The sequence below is a fragment of the Vombatus ursinus genome, unplaced genomic scaffold (genome assembly GCF_900497805.2).
Source record: "Vombatus ursinus unplaced genomic scaffold, bare-nosed wombat genome assembly UNPS02014811.1, whole genome shotgun sequence".
NCBI lineage: Eukaryota > Metazoa > Chordata > Mammalia > Diprotodontia > Vombatidae > Vombatus > Vombatus ursinus.
The window spans coordinates 12,625,219-12,648,269 of record NW_020954589.1 but is presented as its reverse complement, the minus strand read 5'-3'; the positions used below and the strand labels follow the sequence as shown (position 1 = coordinate 12,648,269).

Sequence of the window (23,051 nt, the reverse complement as noted above, 5' to 3'; positions counted from 1 at the left end):
CTCTTTCGTGGACCTATTTTCCAGGTCAGTTGTTTTTCCAATGAGATATTTCACATTGTTTTCTAATTTTTCATTCTTTTGGATTTGTTTTACAGTGTCTTGATTTCTCATAAAGTCACTAGCTTCCAATTGCTTTATTCTAATTTTTAAGGAAATATTTTCTTCAGTAAGCTTTTGGACTTCCTTTTCCATTAGGCCAATTTTGCTTTTTAGGGCATTCTTCTCCTCGTTGGCTTTTTGGACCTCTTTTGCCATTTGGGTTAGGCTATTTTTTAGGGTGTTATTTTCTTCAGTATTTTTTGGGGTCTCCTTTAGCAAGCTGTTGACTTGTTTTTCATGATTTTCTTGCATCACTCTCAGTTTTTCCTCTACTTCTCTTCCTTGCTTCTCAAAATCTTTTTTGAGCTCTTCCATGGCCTGGGACCAATTCATATTTTTCTTGGAGGCTTTGGATGAAGGAGCTTTGGCTTTGTTGTCTTCTTCTGGTTGTGTGTTTTGATCTTCTTTGTCACCAAAGTAAGACAATATAGTCTGACTCTTTTTGCACTGCTTGCTCATGATCTCGGCCAATTACTTGAGTTATAAACTCTTCGTTAAGGTAGGAGTCTGTTTCCAGTGTGGAGAATGTACTGTCCCAAGCTTCGGGGGTTTGTACAGCTGTTTTCAGAGATACTTCTAGGGACCTGAAAATTTTCAGTTCTTCCAAGGTGCTATGATAAGGGGTGAGATGTTTCCTCTCCACTGCCACAACAAGCTCCACCGCACCAGCACTCCTCCTCACCCCAGGATCGCCCCTCAGAAACTGTGACCCAGATCCAAGCATGAGCAAAGCAAGAGATTCCTGCCTCAGCACTGGCAAAGAGATCCCTGCAATCCCCCTCTGATCAGCCACTGGATTCCCCCTCAGTCTGTGGGCCAGAAGTTCAGGAAAAAGCTGCGGCCCCCAGGCCGGGCTCGAGACTTGCGGCTGAAACCTAGCTCCTCTCTCAGTGCAGTCACAGACTTTCCCACTGACCTTCCAAGTCGTCTTTGGTGTTCAGGGGTGGAGAAGTCTGGAAGCCGCCACAGCTGCCCATGATTCAGTCCTCTGAGGCCTGCTCCAGGGTCTCTGCGGCCTGCACGCCCATGCCGAACTGCGCTTCTCTCCCCACCTGGCGCGATATACCTTTCTGGTCAACCATTCAGGCTGTCTTTGGTTGGAAATTTGTTTCACTCTGTCTTTTTGTGAGTTCTGCTGCTTTAGATTTAGTTTAGAGCCCTTTTTTATAGGTATTTGGAGGGGTTTGGAGGAGAGCTCAAGCAAGTCACTGCTTTCCCTCTACCATCTTGGCTCTGCCCTTCAGGTTTTCTTCATAAAATGAACATAATAGCATTATTTCCTGGAGTAATCTGTCTAGCACAGCAGAACACCATGTCTTGGATTCTTGTTGACACTGTTGTGTGGCATCCTATGGACGTAGAAATAATGGGCCCAAGAAAGAATTTTTCAAATGAGAGTTAATTCCTCTGGGGTCTCAGGTGGCCCCTGTCCTTAGTCCTACTATTATCTCCCAGTTCTGGTTCTGTGGAGTTTAGCTTTTAGAAAACCAGTACCATAATGTTCTCAAATATGCTTGGCACGCATTTTTGCCCTTCTTATTCATAGAAGTAACAAAATGCCACCTGGCCCCTTTGCATGTATTGTTTGGATACCATTCTCAAAGCTTCTGTGCTTGACCTGGATCCCAGTCCTCCTTGGTTCTTGAGGAAGAGGCCAGTGAACAACCGAAAGGCAGGGGGCGCAGCTTATACTTCATGAATTAGTTCTGTCTGGTTGTTGCTTAGTTTCTGTTTTCGTCTTGTTGACCCACACCTTCATGGATCATTCTGGGTCCTGGAGGGCCAATTTTAGTAGCTTTCAACTATTCTCATCATTCATGTGCCTTATCTCTTTGTCTCTGATCAACCAAATAAATTGTAAGTAGCTGAGAGGCAGTTCCCATCACTCTAGCTGTCACAGTAACAGTTTGTCACTTACAGCTATGGTCTGCAAAGTACAATAGGGTCCCCATATACACAGGGGGCCGTGACATGACCCCAAGGAGGGAAGAAAGGGAAGAAAGAAGGGTTGTAGCCCCTCCTCCCAAGGGCTTATCTCCAGCACAAATCATACCAGTCCTGTCAACTATTTTTCCCAGTGTTCTCACATACTACTCCCTTCTGAGGCTGTGCAAACTTCCAGCCTCTCCTCTTCTGAACCAGGCACAGGCCCTTCCGGGCAAATGTAATGTAACTGTGATCCAGACATCTGTACCAGCAGCTGCATGGGTACTGTTAGGAAAACATACACAGAGTGTATACAGACAGAATATATACCCTTCAGGTAACCTGGTGACTGCAAAAGTGCCTCTCAGTTGACTCTGTGTTCTGGGGGAATAACCAGTGAATTTGAGCTTCTTTTCTCCCTACTCTTTTTGCTTTTAGTGGGACAGAGTAAGTCACATGGATGTGCAGGCATGATGAGTTGCAATCTGCACTGTAGACCTCCTTACATTTTCTTTTTCCCTAAACCGATGCTTCTTCAAAACTTCCCTCTCTCAGTCAAGGGTGCTCCCGTCCTCCCAGTCACTTAAGTTCAGCAACCTTAATGTTATACTTGACTACTTACTGTCACTCATCCCATATATCACCAGTAGTCAAATCTTTTCTTTTTTTTTTTTTTTCACCTCTAGAACATCTCTCATATCTTTATGAGAGGGACTTACAGCCCCTGTCCTCAGGGAGCTTACATTGTCCAAGAATTTTGTCTTTCTTAGCAATTCTTTTCCAAGAGTAGAAGACTTGGAGCCAGTCTCTGCCTAGTTCTCTCCTTACCCCTACCTTCTCTTTATTTACATATCTCTCACCCTAGTTTAGGCCCTTGTCACTCTCTCCTGGGGAGAGTGGCCTTTTGAAGACCCTACTACACATGTAATATAGCAGGACCAGAGGCAAATTGATATGTCCTTATAATAAGAACAGTATTAAGAATATGAACATTCAGCATTTATATAGCTGTTTAAGGTTTGCAAAGGGCTTTAAAAATTTTATCTCATTTGATCCTTACGACAAACTTGGGAGGTAGGTATGCTATTGTTGTACCCATATTACGGATAAGGAACCTGAGGTAGAGGGAGGTCAAGTGATTTGTTCAGAGTCACACAGCTAGTAAGTATCTGAGACAAAATTTGAACTCAGGACTTCTTGACTCCAGGTCCAATACTCTATTGGTCAGAGAATAGGGCAACAATGAACTTCAGGAGGAAAGATAAAAAAACTGAGAACCAAACCAATAAGGAGCAGAAGCAAAAACAAAGCAAGTTAAGAAAAGGGGGCTGGTACAGTGGTAAAGAGTTTATCATAATTTGTTGCATTTCCTAATTTGGAAACAATCTGTGACCTTTTAATCTAAGAAGTAAGGAGTAAGTGTTGGCTTTCCTGATGGAGTGGAAAGAGTATTAGATGAATAAGAGAATTTGGGTTCAAATCTAAGGTCTACTACTTACTACTTGTGTGACACTGGGCAAATCACAAAAATGAAGAATATAGTCTTATTTTAAGCTCCTTTTAGCCTTAGTTATTTTATTCAGGACACAGGACTTGGCTTACCCATCAGACTCATAATCTGAATTCAAACAACCTGATGAACAGAAGCATAGAAAGAGGAATTTAGGGCACAAAAATATGGATATGATCTAATGAGAAACTAATTGTCTTCAGAGGTTTGAATTTCTGATAGTTCCCTCAGAGGAAACCAGTGTCAAAGAGATTAACTATAGAGTTAGTGATACAAGGTGTATTTGTTTTTTTTTAAATACTAAACAAAGGTCCTATAGTTATACAATTAGATATGTTTTACCAAAGTTTCTTTGTTTAAGATAGAAGCTGTACATTTGTATTGACCTTGTACATCTTCATCTTCCTATTCTTTTTTATTTTTTTTTAAATTTGTAATTGCCATAACTAATTCAGTCTTCTCTTTCATCTTTGCCTTTTCCCCCATGCTCAACTGTTATTTAAAAGTTAACCAAAACAATATAACTGTTGTTTTATTTCTCCTCCTTCTTCCCCACCCCCCCACCACCATTGAAATAGTGACTAGTTAATCCAAGTTGAAAATTATATATTGATTAAAAAGACTTACTTTGATAGTCCAGTTCTGGTCTAGGCTCTTTACTCTTGTTGGTTTTTCAGATCAAAAGGTGCTTTTAGGTTGACCTTTCCCTTCTGATTTTCTCAGGCACCTTGATTTTTAAATGTCCATCTTTTTGCCTTCTAAAAGAGTGCTTTACTTTATTGGGAAGCTAATTTAGGGTTGGGGTTCTATACCTCTTAATTTTTGGTATATTAGATTTCAGCTTCTTTCATTTCTTATTTTTGTAAAAAAAAAAAAACAACTTGTGAAATTCAGATTGGTGTTTTTTTTGATATGTGAAGTCTCTTGACTACTTGTAAGAACATCTTCTTGCCATTGTAATCTTGGAACTTGACAGTGATGTGTCAAGATGAGTTGAATTTTGGATTCATCCCTGTTGGCATCTCTGTCTATTTTAAATCTGTCTTGCTTCAGTATTTCTGGCAAATTTTCTTAAATTATCTCTTGAAATACAGCAAGTCAGATTATTTTCTTTTTTATAGTATTCAAAGTTTATGATAATTCATAAATTTTCTTTTCTTGATTTTCCATCCAGTTAAAAAAATTATCTATATTGATTTCAAATCTTTTTTTTTTCTTCCAGATTTGGAACTCAGTGTGGTATAGTAAAACTTGTTCTAGACTTGGGAGTCAGGAAAAACCTGGCTTTGAATCCCAACCCTGACACTTGCTAGTTGTATGACCTTGGGAGGATCATTTAGTCTTGTCATGATGGAAATTAAGGTAAACTGAGAAACAAGTTTCCAAGCATGATCAATTTATTAGTTAGACTAGTAATAACCAATAAATTGGGTCAATGGCCTCTTTCAGTTACCAAAGACCTTGAGTAAGGGCTGACAAGGTCTTTTGATAGAGCAAAATCTCGAGCAACCTACATATATATGTCTTCTTCTGATTGGCTATCGATGACATAGTCAGAATTGAGATTACATCATTTGGACCTCCCCTTCTGAAACCCCCTTAACCACAGCCAAAATGTTCTTGAAATCACAAGACAAAGGTTCCCAGGCAATGGGAGTAGTCTTCAGGCAATGGGAATTGTTACAGTAGTTTAAATTGATGAGGTTTGACTTTTTAGGTTAACCAAGTTTCTCTGGAAAGTGGGTGATGGGTGGGGTTACAAAAGTGAAGGTAGTTATATGACAAAAGCTTGACCTTTAGGCAAATTTCTCTGGGTTGTGAGTGATGGATGAAGGGGAAGGAACTGAGAAAGGGGATATTAAATCTAGCTTGAATGAGCCTTAAAAATAGAATTAAAATCAGTTTTCAATTTTACAAATCTATCAGAGCTTCACGATCAAATGGAGAGAATAATATTTGTAACATCTACCTCACAGTGTTATAATGAGGGAAGAACTTTGTAAACCTTAAAGTGCTAATAAATGCCAGTTTTTATTATTTTTAGACTATTTTATGGGTTTTTCTGTTTGTAGTGTTCCTTCTGCCATTCTATTCTGCTTAAAATCATTCTAGTTTTCATCATTTGCTTTGCTTATATTCCCCATGTTTATTTTTTAACCACTGAGTTTCATTGTCATTTTGTCCTGAAGTTATTTAGTTACACCCAGTTTCAGCATTTCTCCTTATGACTATTTTTTTTTGCTATTTTAATTTCTTTAATTTTTTAAGTGTTTATTATCCATTTTTGTTGTGTACTATGAAAAGTCTAGCTTTATTTCTGGTGTTACTCTTGGTATTATTTCTGTGTATTTTTATTCTGATATTTTTGGCTCTCCTTCTTTGAACCTATTTTCTTTGTTTTATGAATTGAAAAAATGACCATATGGAGAGATTTCCTATAGATATTGAAGTCCTTCAGATGCTAATGTTTGTGGATGATGTTTTATTGACTCCAGCAAGCCCCAAAGAGGTGTAGGACTTCTTTAGTTAAATTGATGAGTAAAAAAGATTAGACCAACAAGTTTTAGAGGAAAATAGAAGATGAAGAATGCGCATTGCATTTAGCATGAAATGCACATGGATACCGTCTATGGGCTATTCTGTTAGTACATTGGTCTTGGAGTGGCCCAATAATGCACAATGAATGGAACCAAGAATTGATTAAGAAAATGAAGGTGAGGTAGATTATACATGGGAAATCGTGTATTATTTTCATCAAATCCAAGATGTTCCCCAGCATTGGCAGTTTTAATACCGATATTCTTCTAAATGATGCTGTATAACTATGAATTATCTCTGATGGATCAAATTCACAGATAAACCATGGTGCAATAAAGAAGCATATGGTTGATATGAGAAGGCTATAATATATTACCAATGATAACTTGTGCACGAGAAGTGGTACAAAAGGTATCACTTGGAGAATCTGAGGTTAAAAAATGACGTTGTCTGGTCATTTAGCAAAAGTGAAGGTGAACAGCCCAATTACTACACTGGTGTCCATGGAATTTTAAGAGACCTACAGGAAGTTCTGTATTATATTGGGTGGATCCTCTGTGAAGGACTGCCGAAAGGACATGGATAAAAATAACTTAGAATGAGAAGGCTTGGATGAGTTGCAATCTGCACCATTGATTATAGTACCCACATTGATGAGACCACACACCCATTGAGTCTTGGAGTATTCTTTTAATTCATTTTTTTTGGTGTTACAACTCTTTGTGTTTCTTTTCTTTCTTTTCTTTTTAGTGATTCTTAAATTTTCTTTTGAGCCTTTCCAATAGTTTGCCCCTTTTTGGGTAGCATTTCTATTGCTACTTTTGAAAGGGTATTGAAGAGGTTGACTTCTTTGTGACCTTTCACTGCATCATTCCAATGAATCCAGGGTAGTATATTTGATCAAGAGGTCACACTGTAGATTCTATTCTTCAGAACTCAGGGTACTCATGAAATGTTGGTTCTCATGAAGAAAAAACTGGGCTTCCTAAACTATACAGGGTCAAAATTTCTGATACAATCCCATGGTAATAGAGTTATGTGCCTAATTAATGTCTGCTGACCATATGGGACTTACACTGAGTTAACACTTTTTAGGGAAGAATGTGTCAGAGTGATAGAAGGAAATGGGAATCAAGGGGCTAATAAAAATGACAATTAATAGAATGGTTTTAGATTTTATGAAGTACCCTTATGCACAAACATATAATCACTAGGCTTTACACATGTCACTTATTTTAAAATACTCTACATAGTTTCACAGAAAGTTACTTTTAAGAAATCAGCTACATTTTGTCACTTAAATTATTGCATTTGTGCATTTCAGGTTTGATACTTGGTGTACTAATAAGGATGCTGATCCCACCCCTCAATATTTCCTATTCTTCTTTCTGTTGCTCAATGATCTATATCATTTTTGGAACGTCTCATCATGTGTCTGTTGGTGAGTTCAGAGACAGGGGAAAAGGGACTTTATGATATTACTGACCCAGGCAGGTATGTATAGTTGAAGAAACCTGTTGGATACTATATTTCTCTCTTTAAAAATGGAATGACTAAGACCGGAATATGTACCCACAAATAAAAAGATCAAAAAGGTGTATACATATATATATATATGTTTATATTTATATATATATATATTGCCTGTATAGATTGAATGGCATATTTACTTCTGCTGTAATATTTTGCCTCCAGTTTCTTAATAAGCAACTTTAGAGGGAAGTTTTACACTTGCTCAGATGTTTCACCTGGGCCACATGGCTAAAGGAACTGTTTTTTGGTGGGAGAGGAGAGGAAGCAGATTCTGATTTGCTCCTCATGATACATATGGAAGTTAACAGCCATGTGAAGAGATATTTCCATTCATGAATTTAGTCTTAATGGTTTATCTATGTTGGCCACAAGTTCACAAAGCTAATATGATTTGTTTTGTGTTCAGATCTTTTCACCAACCCCTTTCATTCTCATTTTCCCAAAGAACAGGTATAGTGGCTGAGATATCTATCTATCTATCTGTCTGTCTGTCTCACACACACACACACACACACACACACACACACACACACACACACACCCCCCACTTTGGGTTTATTGTACCACCAGAATATGACTCCTGGGAAACAGCTATAGTATATATGAAAATAATATTTTTCTCTCACCTCTTCTACCTCTTACTCCCAATCTTGGAATTAAAACCTGCCAGCTAACCAAAAGAACTCTTTCAGGGTATAGGCACTCGTTATTTATTCTACCTGTTTTTAATGCTTCTCAGACTTCCTGTGTCTACAGAGAATGGGACAAAATCACTTTCTAGCCTAACCATTCTGTTTATCTCACAGGAAACTTCTTCCTTGTGAGTGCATTGATGGCGAATGTCCTTAATAAAATAATGTTCAATTCTGGTCACCTCCTGATGGGAACTTTTGTCAGGGGTGACTTTGAAGATCCAGCCTACTCCCTGGATTATGAGAAGGCCCTCAGTGTCATGCAAGCTGTAACCTTTCTGACTGGGATTATCCAGGTATTTGCATCCTGTGTTCCCTAGACCTCCTCAAGGAAAAACCAAGAAGTTAAGACTACCCTTTCCTGCAGTTACTGCTTTTATGCAGTGTGCAGCATTTTCTGAAGCTCCAGTGATTCTTTCTGAACAGACTTACATTTCTCGGCCCTCTGAGATATATGGAAGAGTTGTTGCTAATTCAGCAAACATCCTTTAAGTACCTACTGTATATAGAGAACTCAGGATTTGGGGGATGGGAGGAGGAGGATACAGAGTTGAGATAATATATGATCCCTGAACTCCTGAAGCACATATTTGAGGAGGGATATGGCACGCACAAAAATAATCACAGTATTTGTTAAGTGCCATGTGAAATCTTGGGGAAAAGGTCATTACTGAGTGGAATATCAGGGAAGGTTTCATGGAGGAGGTGGTATTTAAGTTGAGCCTTAAAGTTTAGATTGAGGGTAAGGAAGGGCGTTCCAAGCATAAGGAATTGAATGAACATAGGCACATATGCAGTGCGGGGTATATATGGAGGTCAGTGAGTATCGTAGTTTGGCTAGAATACAGAGTGTGTAAGAGGATACAGGATGAGATAAAACTGGAAATATAGATATTGTCATTTATGAAGGGATTTTAATACTGCATTAAGGAGTTTGAGCTTTATTTAGGAGGCTGTTGGAAGCCATTTCAAGTTTTTGAGCAACAAAATTATATGTCAGTTCTACACGATGAAAATTAGTCTGACAGGATCAATTAGTAAGGGATTGAAAGGATGGGGGCAAGATTGGTTGTAGGGCTGTTGTCTAAACAGTAACAAATAAGCATAGAGGAAGCATCCTCCTTGGAAACCACTCATCCTAAAATTTCATGTGACCTATATAGAAGTTGTTGCATCCTACACCCATGCTTTTTCAATCTTTATTTATAATCAAAGAGGGGAACATACAAACATTAAAAAAGAGCACATAGAGGCAGTCCTCTGAGAGTATATTCATTATTCAATCCCTGGGGAAGGCATTTTGCTTTACCTTGCACTTGAGAGGAATGATACTTAGCATGAATAGGAAGACCTGTTATATTTTTGGCTAGGTCTTATGAAGATAGTGGGGGTTTTTTTTCAGTTGTGACAAATCCCCAATCGAAAAACATTAACACCAATATTCATTTAAAAACTCAAAGCTTATTTGCTTTGTTGTCTATCGTTTCCTCATCAGAGGGTCCTTATCAACTCCTCTGGCTGCATTCCTAGGCCTTCCCTGTTGAGAAGCAGGTCTTTTTCTTCTATGAAGTTCTCTATCTAGGTTCTAAATGATATATTATTTTATAAACAGGTGCCAATTCATCCCTTAGGAACATCTTTAATTACTTAATTGGGAAACAATAGACTAGGCACACAGGGGGATGTGGTTGTGTTACAGTAGGGATCGTGGCAGAAACAGCTACTCAATTTGCAATACCTAGGCAAGGCACCAGGTGGTGCTCCAAGCCTCATGCTGCAAGTTTTAAGTAACTGCACATATGTGAGCAGATATTAGCAGTCCTCATACCTGAGCCATTTTAATCCTGCGCATTTGTGAATGGGACCTATTTTGTGTTGTGTCTCCCCAACAAGCTTACTCTTTTAGTGTCTACTCAGATTTTTGTCTAAGGATAAGTAATATCCATCATAGTTTACAGCTAGTTTGGCTCATGTTTGTTTCCCATTGTTCAGGATCCTGCTCTCTTTCTCATCCTCAGCATGACCCCCAATGACTACTCTCTCATATATGTATTAGAGTATATTTACTGAATAGAATTTGAAAGTGCAAGAACCAGGATTAGAATTTTGGAGCACGGAGGCCACTGCTAGGCAGGGTTTTAAATCTCAACTTCCACCACTAAACTCTTCTGAATTTTACCTCTCATTGTCACCACAGAGATAAGTGCTTCCAAAAACCTTTTGCCAAATGTTACGTGGTTTCATAGTCCACAGATAGGAGCAAAGGTAAAGAAACAATCATCTTTCTGAGTTCCACCTTTTCCTATCCTCTCTTGTACATTAATCTCTAGGTAGATAGGTGGGAGAATAGCCTTCTCACCCTATCATCAGCTCAGTGCTGTGTAATCAAAGACCATCTCCCCTTCCACTCTGGACTCTTTTATATTCAGCATCTTCTGACTTCTTTGGCATCTTGATTCATGGCAAATGTCTTTTTAAAATATCCCCCTCTCCAGGTAACATTAGAACCTCAGGCAATTGCATTTTTGTTAAATGTCCAGAGATGCAAGAAATTATGGAGGGAAAACTCAAGTTGCTCCTGCCACAGGTTACATAAACATTTATTGAGCACTGTTGTTTGCAGAGCACTATACTAAATGTTGTGGTGGACACTTCAAAATGAGAAGGCATAGATTAAGTTGTAGTCTGGTTGAAAGAGAGATGAGACATACACAAAGTCAATGTCAGTTTAAAAAAACTGCACTACAGGGAAAAGTTAATTCTCTGGGACTCAATTTCTCTATTTCTTAAGTAACTGAGATTCCACCCTTGTGTGTATCCCTATGCAGTCCATTATTTTTAAGCAGTGGTGTAACTTTTAGGGAAATTCATCCCCAGATTTCTGTTTGACTTGTAATTTCACACCTGGTAGCTTTTGGAGTCGTTTGTTGTCAGTCTCATATCCTTAAATAAAAAAGGAACTTGATCCTTCTGTATTCAGTCAAAATGCCTATAGATTTTAGCAGGATCCCAATGTCCTGGATATGTTCCCTGTTCAATAATTATACCTTCAGCCCTTCACAGGGAAATTCTCATCTTCTAAAAAGATTTCATAGGAAAGGCAGAAGATTGTTAACATCATGGCAGTCTTAACTTTTCCACCTTGGTTCTTTGAAAAATCACAGGAAAATTAATGTGAAAGGTCTTCTTGTGGGTCAAAATGCCTTACTTTTATAGTTCTCAATACCAATTTTGTCTCTATCAGTAGCACAGCTCTACTTCTTACTATCTTGTCATCGTAGGCAAGCCACATAAACTCTCTGGGCTTCCATTTCCACATCACTATAATGAGAATTTTCTAGATCAGGGGTTTTTTTTTAAACCCTTTTTTGTGCGTCCTGGACCCCTTTGGTAGTCTGGTGAAACTTATGACCTATTCTCAGGATAATGTTTTATAAATGCATGAAATAAAATATGCAAGATTGTAAAGGAAACCAATTATGTTGAAATATAGTTAGAAATTTTTTGAAGTTCATGGAATCTTTACTCTGAATAATCTATAAGGTCTTTTCTAGCTCAGCTCTAAATCCTACAACCTATTCATTTTTATAAAGAAGAGAAATTACTAGATGGAATGAACAAATTAATGAAAAAACATTTATTAAACATCTGCTACTTATATACTATACTATACTAAGCCCTATACTAAGCTCTCAGAATTGAACTAGAAGAGAAATGCAACCGCTACTCTCAAAGACTCATATTCTATAAAAGACTACTCACAGAGGCAATTTCAGCTGCAAGGCAAATGGAAAGATCTTATGATCCTTAGAGTGAAAGGGCAAATTACCTTCTTTAATGCTATTTCCACTAGGGGAAAAAAGTATCTATTTCAAATGTTGAACCATTTGACAGTGCCAAGGACTTTAGTGTTGAGAATATTTGGTGGTAGGGATAGTGAAGAAGGGAGACAGTTGCCAGGTTACAACTCTACAAGAGTAGATTCCCTGGATGATGGCTTAGAGGCTGGGCTGGAAGCAAGCCTGGTGACTGGAGGAAGTCTGCTATTCTCTGGGTCTGGTTTTAGGATTTTGGATTGCCTGTATCAGAGTTTAAGGGGAGGTGATGGTTGAAGTAGTGACAGTGGTTTGACTTACCTGGCACAGGCCACATCCTGTTTTTTCTCCCTCAGGGCACCTTGCTGCTTCAGCTAGACTGGCTTGTCTGCTTTGTAGGTAATAGTTGATTGGTAGTGGGTGAAGAGTTTTTGGATGATGGCTTCTGAGCTGGAAGCCGGGTTTCCAGAGAAGACACCTCTAATCCAGAGTTCTTAGGTTTGCATTAAGGGAGAGTAATGTATCTTCATTGTGAGGTGGGGCATGAGACATGGACAGGAATCACATAAGTGTTGCTCTGTGGTGTATGAATAAGATGGTTAATTCTGCTAATACTGCTTGAGAAAAAGGAAGGAGATGTAGCTATTAAACTTTATAAGAAGTACAACTCCAAAAGGAATGGTTATAACAAGCTTTTGTAAGTCAGAGCTCTAACTCTCTGTCTCTGTCTGTGTGTGTCTCTCTCCTTTTCCTCCCCCTTTCTCTATCTTCTCTCATCTCTCTTCTTGTGTCAGCTTTTCTCTCTCCCCATTTCTAAAATTACTTCCTGAGAGGAAGAAAATAAGTTATCTAATTTTGCCTGATGCTGTGAGCAATATTAGTTAGGAACAAGTGACAGCTTTGGAATATTGGAACCCTTTCCTTCTGGGAAGGTATTGTAAGCATCTTCCAGGGTTAGAATTCCACACTGTTTTGGAGGGGATCTGAATTATTTAGTACCTGAATTGTTGATTGCTTGATTTTCACAACTTAGTGGTGTAGCTCCCAGAGATTCCTAACATCACTGTTCAGTTCTCTTTCATTCTCTCTTTTAATCCCAATGTCTTGCAGCTACTGTTGGGATTGCTAAGATTGGATTTTGTCACCAAGTACCTGCCTGACACCTTAATTAATGCCTACTTGGCAGCCACCGCTTTGCATGTCATGATGTCTCAAATGTGCTTCATTTTTGGGATTATGATTCGTTTCCACTGTGGTGTTATCGCCTTCTTTTATGTGAGTAGTTACAAACCCTGCTCAGAGGTACTTGCTTCTCCAGAGAAGGGTGGAAATAGTTTGGTCACGAGCTCCTCTTTTCTAGAAATAGGTAGAATTGAGAAGACCCAGACTATGCAGACTACATACATTCAGTTTCTTTTTATCTGCTCTCAAAGGGTGTCAGCTTCTAGATTTGGGTTCTTAGTAATTGCAGTAGGACCAACCTGCTATTTGAATTAACTCTCTCCAGTCCAGTCTCTCACTATAGCATGCCTCATGTTGAAACTTAAGATAAGAAAAATGCTCTAAGGTTCTTTTCTCTTGTCCTTACAAAATATAACTTACCTAAATTAACAGTCTGCTCACGATCAAGAAGCATATATTCGAAGCTCTGCGCAAACTTTTAATATTATTGTTTTAAATTTTATTTTAAATTTATATCGTTTCTCTGGAGAATTCAGTTTTAAAAAGGGAAGAACTAAGCCCTTCATGGATTCTAGAAGTGTGTAGGGGCCAGACTAGACAATTATATGAACTAGATCATTGAAGAAATGATAGTATGAACTGATAAATAGAGTCCTGGTACTTTCTTAAATTTGTACCAAAATAAGTAAAGCAAAATCAGTGCAGAGAAGAATCCCTTTTCTTACTTGAGAAGGATAGTTCTGCTTTTGTCTTTAAAAGGTTTTATTGTTTTTTCAGAAGGGCTCATCCTCTCTCACTGCTAGTCCTATATCTCTAGAACTTTGGTAGCTTCAGCTGGTATAGTTAGGACACATACTACAAAGAAGACTATTATGTCCCCATTCAAACTCTCTGATTGTGTTTCTTTTCAGAATCTAGTTAACTACTGTATAGCTCTCCCAAGAGCCAATTCCACCAGCATCCTGTTGTTTCTGATTTGTATGGTGGCTTTGAGAGTCAACAAATGTATCAAGATCTCTTTCAAACAATATCCCATTGAATTTCCCATGGAATTCTTACTGGTAGGTGCTGTCCTGTGTTAGTAACTCAGATGATCGCATAGAGTTGCTTATTACATGATGCTGCTTTAGGCCAGAAGCACTTATTTCCTTTCCAGTGACTCTTGGGAAATAACCTTTCTCACTGGCCTGCTGGTCACTAGAGTTATTGTACTTCTAGTTGCTCTATCAGTGAATAGCTCTGGAGAAATGAGCAAAAAATGTCATTATATAAGAAAAGGGAGTGTGGAGCCAAGATGGCAGAATAAGGCAGGAACTGGCCTGAACTCTCCCTAGTTCACCTCTAACCAACTGTAAAATGATGCCTCAAAATGAATTCTGGAGTGGCAGAATCAACAAAAAGACAGGATGAAACAATTATTCAGACCAAGACAACCTAAAAGGTCAACAGAAGAGATCTATCTCATTTAAGTAAAAGGGGGGGCAGTCCAATGCAGGCAGCATCTAGGCAAGCCAGTGGTAGGCTGTATCCTAGCAAACCAGAGGGAAACCCCACATCCCAGAAAGTCAGCAGTAAGGCCCTGGTGCATCAGGCCAGGACCCAGGTTCCTGGGGCAAGAAGCTTAGGACAGTGCCTCTTCTACCCCAGGAGCAGAGTCCATATTTAAAAGTCACAAAATATGTTGTAAAATGAGGGAAAATAAAAAAGAACCTGACCATAGAAAGTGACTATGGTGACAGGGAAGATCAAAACACAAACTCAGAAGAGGACAACAGTGTTAATGCCTACATGTGAAGTTTCAAAGAAAAATGTGAATTGGTCGCAGGCCCCAAAAGAACTCCTGGAAGAGTTGAAAAAGGATTTTAAAAATCAAATAAGAGAGGTAGAAGAAAAATTGGGAAAATAAATGAGAGTGATGTAAGAGAATCACGAAAAAAGAGTCAATAGCTTGATAAAGGAAGCACAAAAAATGGAAAAAAGATATACAAAAATGTACTGAAGAAAACAACTCTTTAAAAAAATAGAGTTGGCCAAATGGAAAGGGAGATACAAAAGCTCACTGAAGAAAATAATTCCTCAAAAAGTAGAATTGGGCAAGTAGAATCTAATGACTCTATGAGACATCAAGAATCAATCAAAATCAAAAGAATGAAAAAAATAAAAGAATGTGAAATATCTCATTGGCAAAACAACTGACCTGGAAAATAGATCTAAGAGAGATAATTTAAAAATTATTGTAATACCTGAAAGACATGATCACAAAAAGAGCTTAGATATCATATTTGAAGAAATTATCAAGGAAAATTGCCCTGATATCCTAGAACCAAAGGGTAAAATAGAAATTGAAAGAATCTGCCAATTATCTCCTGAAAGATGCCAAAATGAAAAATCCCAGGAATATCAGAGCCAAATCCCAGAACTCCCAGGTCAAGGAGAAAATACTGCAAATAGCCAGAAAGAAACGATTCAAATATTGGGGACCCACAAAAATCAGGATTACATAGGATTTAGTAGCTTTACGTTACAGAGCCAGAAGGGTTGAAATCTAGATTACAACCAGGAATCACCTACTCAGTGAAACTAAGCATAATCCTTCAGGAAAAAAATGGACATTCAGTGAAATAGAGAACTTTCAAGCATTCCTAATTAAAAGTTCAGAGCTGAACAGAAAATATGATTTTCAAATACAAGACTCAAGGGAAGCATAAATAGGTAAACAGGAAAGAGAAAACATAAGGGATTCAATAAGGTTAAATTATTTACATCCCTACATGGGAAGATGATACTTGTAACTCTTAACAACTTTATCACTATTAGGGTAATTAGAAGGAGTATGCATGGACAGAGGGTGTGAATATAAGTTGACTTTGAAGGGATAATAAAAAAAATTAAGAGGTGAGAAAAAGATTCCACTAGGGGAAGAGAGAAGGGATAGGTAAAATGGTATAAATATCTCACATGAAGAGATAAAAAACACCTGTTACAATGGAGAGAAAAATGGGGGCTTGGGGGGAATCGTCTGACCCTTACTCTCATTGGAATTAACTCAAAAAGGGAATAACATACACACTTAGTTGGATATAGGAAGCTATCTTACCCAGTATGGAAATAAGAGAGGAGAAGGATATAAGAAGTGTAGAGGACTGTTAGAAAGGAGGGTAGATTGGGGGAGGCAGTGGTTAGAAGCAAAACACTGTTGTGGAAGGGCAGGGTGAAAGAGATAAAGAGAGAGATGGAAGGGCAGGGTGAAAGGAGAGAGAGACAGAGAAAGAGATAGAGACATACACAGAGAGACAGAGAGAGAGAGAGAGAGAGAAGGAGGAAAAGGAGGAGGATAAACAGGAAAAATAGGATAGAATAGTATCTAGTAATAACTGTGAATGTGAATGCGACAAACTCCCCCATAAAACAGAAACAGATAGCAAAGCGGATTAAAAACAAGAATCCTACAATATATTGTTTACATGAAACACAATTGAAGTAGAGAGTCACACACATAGTAAGAATAAGGGACTGGAGCAGAATCTATTATGCTTCAGCTGAAGTAAAAAAAAAAAAGCAGGCGTAGCAATCATGATCTCAAACAAAGCAAAAGCAAAAATAGATCTAATTAAAAGAGATAAGGAATGAAACTACATCTTACTAAAAAGTACCATTGACATTAAAGTAATATCAATATTAAACATATATGCACCAAATGGTACCCATCCGAATTGTTAAAAAAAGAAGTTGAGTTAAATGAAGAAATAGTAAAACTATACTAGTGGGAAACCTCAACTTTCCCCTCTCAGAACTAGATAAATCTAACCAAAAACTAAGCAAAAAAGAAGTTAAGGAGGTGTATAAAATTTTAGAAAGGTTAAATATGATAGACCTCCAGAGAAAATGGCATGGGAATAGAAAGGAATATACCTTTTTCTCAGCAGTCCATTGCATCTACATAAAAATTGACTGTGTATAGGGCATAAAAACCTCACAATCAAATGCAGAAATATTAAATTCATCTTTTTCAGATCATAATGCAATAATGCATTAAAATCATATTGCAATAAAAATTATGTTCAATAAAGGGCAGTGGAAAATAGATAAAAATTCATTGGAAACTAAATAATCTCATCCTAGAGAATAAGTGGGTCAAAGAACAAATCATAGAAACAACCAATAATTTCATTAAACAAAATGACAACAATGAGACAGCATATGAAAATGTATGGAATACAGCAATGAAGTAGTTAGGGAAAATGTTCTATCTCTAACTGCTTACATCAATAAAACAGAGAAAGAACAAATCAATGAATTCAGCATGCAACTAGAAAAACTAGCAAAAAAAAATGTTAAAATCCCCAATTAAACATCAAGTTAGAAATCCTGAAAATCAAAGGTGAGATTAATAAAATTGGAAGTAAAATATCATTGAACTAATAAATAAAACTAGAGGGTTTGGTGAAAAAAAAACAGCAAAATAGATAAACCGTTGGTTAATTTGATTTTAAAAAAGAAGAAAACCAAATTACCAGTATCAAAAATGAAAATGGTGAATTCACCACCAATGAAAAGGAAATTAATTATCAGAAGCTATTTTGCCCAATTATATGCCAATAAACCTGACAACCTAAATGAAATAGATGAATATTTTAAGTAATACAAATTGCCCAGAATAAAAGAAGAAGAAATAGAATACTTGAAAAACTCACTCTTAAAAAAGGAAATTGAACAAGCCATCAATGGACTCCCTAAGAAAAAATCCCCAGGCCCAAATGGATTTACAAGTGAATTCTACCAAACATTTAAAGAACAATTAATTCCAATACTATATATAGTATAGTTTTGGGGAAAATAGGTAGATGAAGAAAGAGTCTTACCAAATTCCTTTAACACAAAAAATATGGTGCTGATACCTAAATCAGGAAGAGCAAAAACAGAGAAAGAAAACTATAGAACAATTCTCCTAATAATATTGATGCAAATATTTTAAATAAAATACTAGCAAGGAGATTACAGTAATATACACAAGGATCATACACTATGACAAGATGTGATTTATCCCAGGAATGCAGGGCTGGTTCAATATTAAGAAAACTATCATCATAACTTACCATATCAATAACAAAACCAACAGAAATCATATGATTATTTCCATAGATGTAGAAAAGGCTTTTTGCAAAATACAGCACCCATTCCTATTAAAAACTCTAGAGAGCATAGGAATAAATGGAGCTTTCCCTAAAATGATAAGTAGTAGCTTTCACAAACCATTAGCGGGGGACAGAGCCAAGATGGCGGAGTAAAAGTAGTGACTTGTTGAGCTCTCTCCCAAACCCCTCCAAATACCTATAAAAAATGGCTCTAAACAAATGCTAAAGCAGGAGAACCCACAAAAAGACGAAGTGAAACAAATTTCCAGCCCAAGAGAGCCTGGATGGTTGATCAGAAAAGTATATTGTACGGAGCTGGGAGAGGAGTGCAGTTGGGCGTGGGCATGCAGGCCACGGTGAACCTGGAGCAGGCCTCAGAGAACTGAATCACAGGCAGCTGTGACAGTTTCCAGACTTCTCAACCCACGAATGCCAAAGACAACTTAGGTCAGTGGGAAAAGTCTGTTTCTACAGTGCTGAGAGAGAAGCACAGTGGGGTTCCATCTCTGGGGCTGCCGCTGCCTCCTGAGCTTCTGACCCACAGACTGCGGGGGAATTGAGTGGCTGATCAGAGGGGGATTGCAGGGATCTCTCAGCTGGTGCAGGATTCTCTTGCTTTGCCTGTGCTTGGATCTGGGTCACAATTCTGGGTGGCAGTCCTGGGGAGAGGAAGAGTGCTGGCGTGGTGGAGTTTGTAGTGACTATGGAGAGGAAGCCCTTCTCACAGTTCCAAGACAGAAGAGAGTGCTCACAGACCAGAGCAGAGGCCAGAAAGGAGTAAACACCTCGCCCTTGATCATAGCACCTTGGAAGAACTGAAAATTTTCAGGTCCCTAGAAGTATCTCTGAAAACAGCTGTACAAACCCCCGAAGCTTGGGACAGTACATTCTCCACACTGGAAACAGACTCCTACCTTAACGAAGAGTTTATAACTCAAGTAATTGGCCGAGATCATGAGCAAGCAGTGCAAAAAGAGTCAGACTATATTATCTTACTTTGGTGACAAAGAAGATCAAAACACACAACCAGAAGAAGACAACAAAGCCAAAGCTCCTACATCCAAAGCCTCCAAGAAAAATATGAATTGGTCCCAGGCTATGGAACAGCTCAAAAAGGATTTTGAGAAGCAAGTAAAAGAAGTAGAGGAAAAATTGAGAGTGATGCTAAAGGACACCCAAAAAAATACTGAAGAAAATAACACCTTAAAAAATAGCCTAACCCAAATGGCAAAAGAGGTTCAAAAAGCCAATGAGGAAGAAAATGCCCTAAAAAGCAAAATTGGCCAAATGGAAAAGGAAGTCCAAAAGCTTACTGAAGAAAATACTTCCATAAAAATTAGAATGGAGAAATTGGAAGCTAGTGACAGTTTGAGAAATCAAGGCACTGCAACACTAATCCAAAGGAATGAAAAAATAGAAGAGAATGTGAAATATCTCATTGGAAAAACAACTGACCTGGAAAATAGATCCAGCAGAGAGAAAAATTATTGGACTATCTGAAAGCCATGATCAAGAAAAGAGCCTAGACATCATCTTTCAAGAAATTATCAAGGAACACTGCCCTGATATTTTAGAACCAGAGGGCAAAGTAGAAATTGAAAGAATCCACCGATCACCTCCTGAAAAAGCTCCCCAAAGGAAAACTCCTAGGAATATTGTAGCCAAATTCCAGAATTCCCAGGTCAAGGAGAAGATATTGTAAGCAGTCAGAAGGAAACAATTCAAGTATTGTGGAAACACAATCAGGATAACACAAGATTTAGCAGCTTCTACATTAAGGGTCCAGAGGGCATGGAGTATGATATTCCGGAAGGCAAAGGAGATAGGACTGCAACCTAGAATCACCTACCCAGCAAAACTGAGTACAATCCTTCAGGGTAAAAAATGCTCATTCAATGAAATAGGGGATTTTCAAGCATTCCTGTGGAAAAGACCAGAGCTGAATAGAAAATTTGACCTTCAAATAAAAGATTCAAGTGAAACATGTAAGAGGTAAACGGAAAGAGAAATCAGAAGAGACTTATTAAGGTTGAACTGTTTACATCCCTGCAGGGAAAGATGATATTTGTAACTCATGAGTCCTTTGTCAGTATTAGGGTAGTGGGAGGGAAAAAATTATATGTATGTATAGATAGATAGATAGATAGATAGATAGATAGATAGATAGATAGATAGATAGAGGGCACAGGGTGAGTTGAAGATGAAAGGGTGATATCTGGAAAATAAAATTAAGGGGTGAGAGAGGATTATACTGGGAGGAGAAAGAGAGAAGTAGAATGAGGTAAAACATCTCACATGAAACAGACAAGAAAAGGCTTTTTACAGTGGAGGGGAAATAGGGGAAGGTGAGAGGGGATGAGTGAATCTTATTCTCATAGGATTTGGCTTAAGGAGGGAATAACATACATAATGGGGTATGGAAATCTATCTTACCCTACAGGAAAATAATGGGGGAACAGGACAAGAGAGCAGGGGGTTGATAGAGGGGAGGGCAGACTGGGGGAGGGGATAATCAAAAGCAAACACTTCTGAGGAGGGACAGGGTCAAAAGAGAGAATAGAATAAATGGGGGGTAAGATAGGATGAAGGGAAATATACTTAGTTTTTCACAACATGACTACACATCTATAACCTGTATTGAGATGTTTGCCTTTTCAATGAGGGTGGGTGGGGAGGGAGGAAGGGAGAAAATTTGTGACCCAAAGTTTTAAAAACGCATGTTAAAAATAAAAAAAGAAAAAAGAAAAAAAAGAAAAGTCAAAAACCCTTAGCAAGCATTATCGGTAACGGGGATAAACTGGAAGCCTTGCCAGGAAGATCAGGGGTGAATTGAGGATGCCCATTCTCACCCCCAATTATTCAGTATTATACTAGAAGTGTTAGCTATAGCAGTGAGAGAAGAAAAAGAAATTGAAGGAATTGGAACAGGCAATGAAGAAACAAAACTATCACTCTTTGCAAATGATATGATGGTATACTTAGAGAATCAACTAAAAAACCTAGTTGAAATAATTAACAACTTTAGCAAAGTTTCAGGATGTAAAATAAACCTACCTAAATCATCAGCACTTCTGTATATTATCAATAAAGTCCAGCAACAAGAGACAGAGAAATTCCATTTAAAATAACTATAGACAATATAAAATACTTGGGAGTCTGACTGCCAAGACAAAGCCAGGAACTATATGAGCACAATTACAAAACATTTTTCATACAAAGTCAGATCTAAACAATTAGAAAAATATTAACTGTTCATGGGTAGGATGAGCTAATATAATAAAATTATAATTCTACCTAAATTAATTTACTTATTCAGTGCTGTATTAATCAAACTACCAAAAATTATTTACAAGGCTAGAAAAAATAATAACAAAGTTCATCTGGAAGAACAGAAGGTCAAGAATATCAAGGGAATCAATGAAAAAAATGTGAAGGAAGTTGGCCTAGTTGTACCAGATTTCAAACTGTATTATCAAGTGGTAACCATCAAAATAGTCTCTGGCTAAGAAATAGAGTGGTAGATCAGTGGAGTAGATTAGGTACACAAGATATAGTCATAAATGACCGTAGTAATCTAGTGTTTGATAAACCTGAAGACCCAACCTTTGGGACAAAAACTCATTATTTGACAAAAACTGCTGGAAAGACTGGAAAAAAGTGTGGCAAAAACTAGGAATAGACCAACATCTCATACCATATACCTAGATAAGGTCAAAATGAGTAGATGATTTAGACATAAAGGGTGATACCATAAGCAAATTACAAGAGCAAGGAATAGTTTACCTGTCAGATCTATAGGGAAGGGAAGAATTTATGACCAAACAAGAGATAGAGAACATTATGAAATGCAAAATGGATAATTTTGATTATATTACATTAAAAAGGTTTTGCACAAATAAAACCAATGCAACCAAAATGAGAAGGAAAGCAGAAAACTGGGAAATAATTTTTATAGCAATTATCTTTGATAAACCTCATTTCTCAAATATATAGAGAACTGAGTCAGATTTATAGGAATACAAGTCATTTCCCATTTGATAAATGGTCAGAGGATGTGAACAGGCAGTTTTTGGATGAAAAAATCAAAGCTATCTATAGTCATATGAAAAACTGCTCTAAATCATTACTGATTAGAGAAATGCAAATTAAAACAACTCTGAGGTACCACCTCACACCTATCAGATTGGCTAATATGACAGAAAAGGAAAATGATAATTGTTGGAGGGGTTGTGGGAAAATTGGGATGCTAATGTACTGTTGGTGGAGATATGAACTGATCCACTCATTCTCAAGAGCAATATGAAACTATGCCCAAAGAGCTATAAAACTGTGCAGACCCTTTGATACAGCAATACCACAACTAGATCTATATCCCAAAGAGATAAAAAAAAAGCAAATGGATCCATATGTACAAAAAATATTTATAGTAGCCCTTTTTTATGGTGGCAAAGAATTAGAAATTGAGAGGATGCTGTCAATTGGGAAATGGCTGAACAAGTTGTGGTATAAGATTGTAATGGAATACTATTGTGCTGTAAGAAATGATGAGCAGGGTGGTAGCTAGGAGTACAGTGGGTAGACCTCCAACCTTGGAGTAAGGAGGACCTGAGTTCAAATCTGG

At 37.7% G+C, this 23,051-nt stretch overlaps 1 protein-coding gene across 2 annotated transcripts in view; it reads left to right on the top strand.

The window, feature by feature from the left end:
- Window positions 1-23,051, top strand: part of SLC26A8 (solute carrier family 26 member 8) — a 178,911-nt gene that overhangs the window by 29,982 nt on the left and 125,878 nt on the right. Inside the window, exons 4-7 of one of the 2 annotated variants that reach the window (XM_027876188.1) lie at window positions 7,398-7,514; window positions 8,413-8,594; window positions 13,224-13,388; window positions 14,207-14,356. In XM_027876188.1, the coding sequence (XP_027731989.1) occupies window positions 7,398-7,514; window positions 8,413-8,594; window positions 13,224-13,388; window positions 14,207-14,356 (614 nt within the window). The remainder of the gene's footprint in view (window positions 1-7,397; window positions 7,515-8,412; window positions 8,595-13,223; window positions 13,389-14,206; window positions 14,357-23,051) is intronic. The other variant, XM_027876187.1, reaches the window with a different exon arrangement.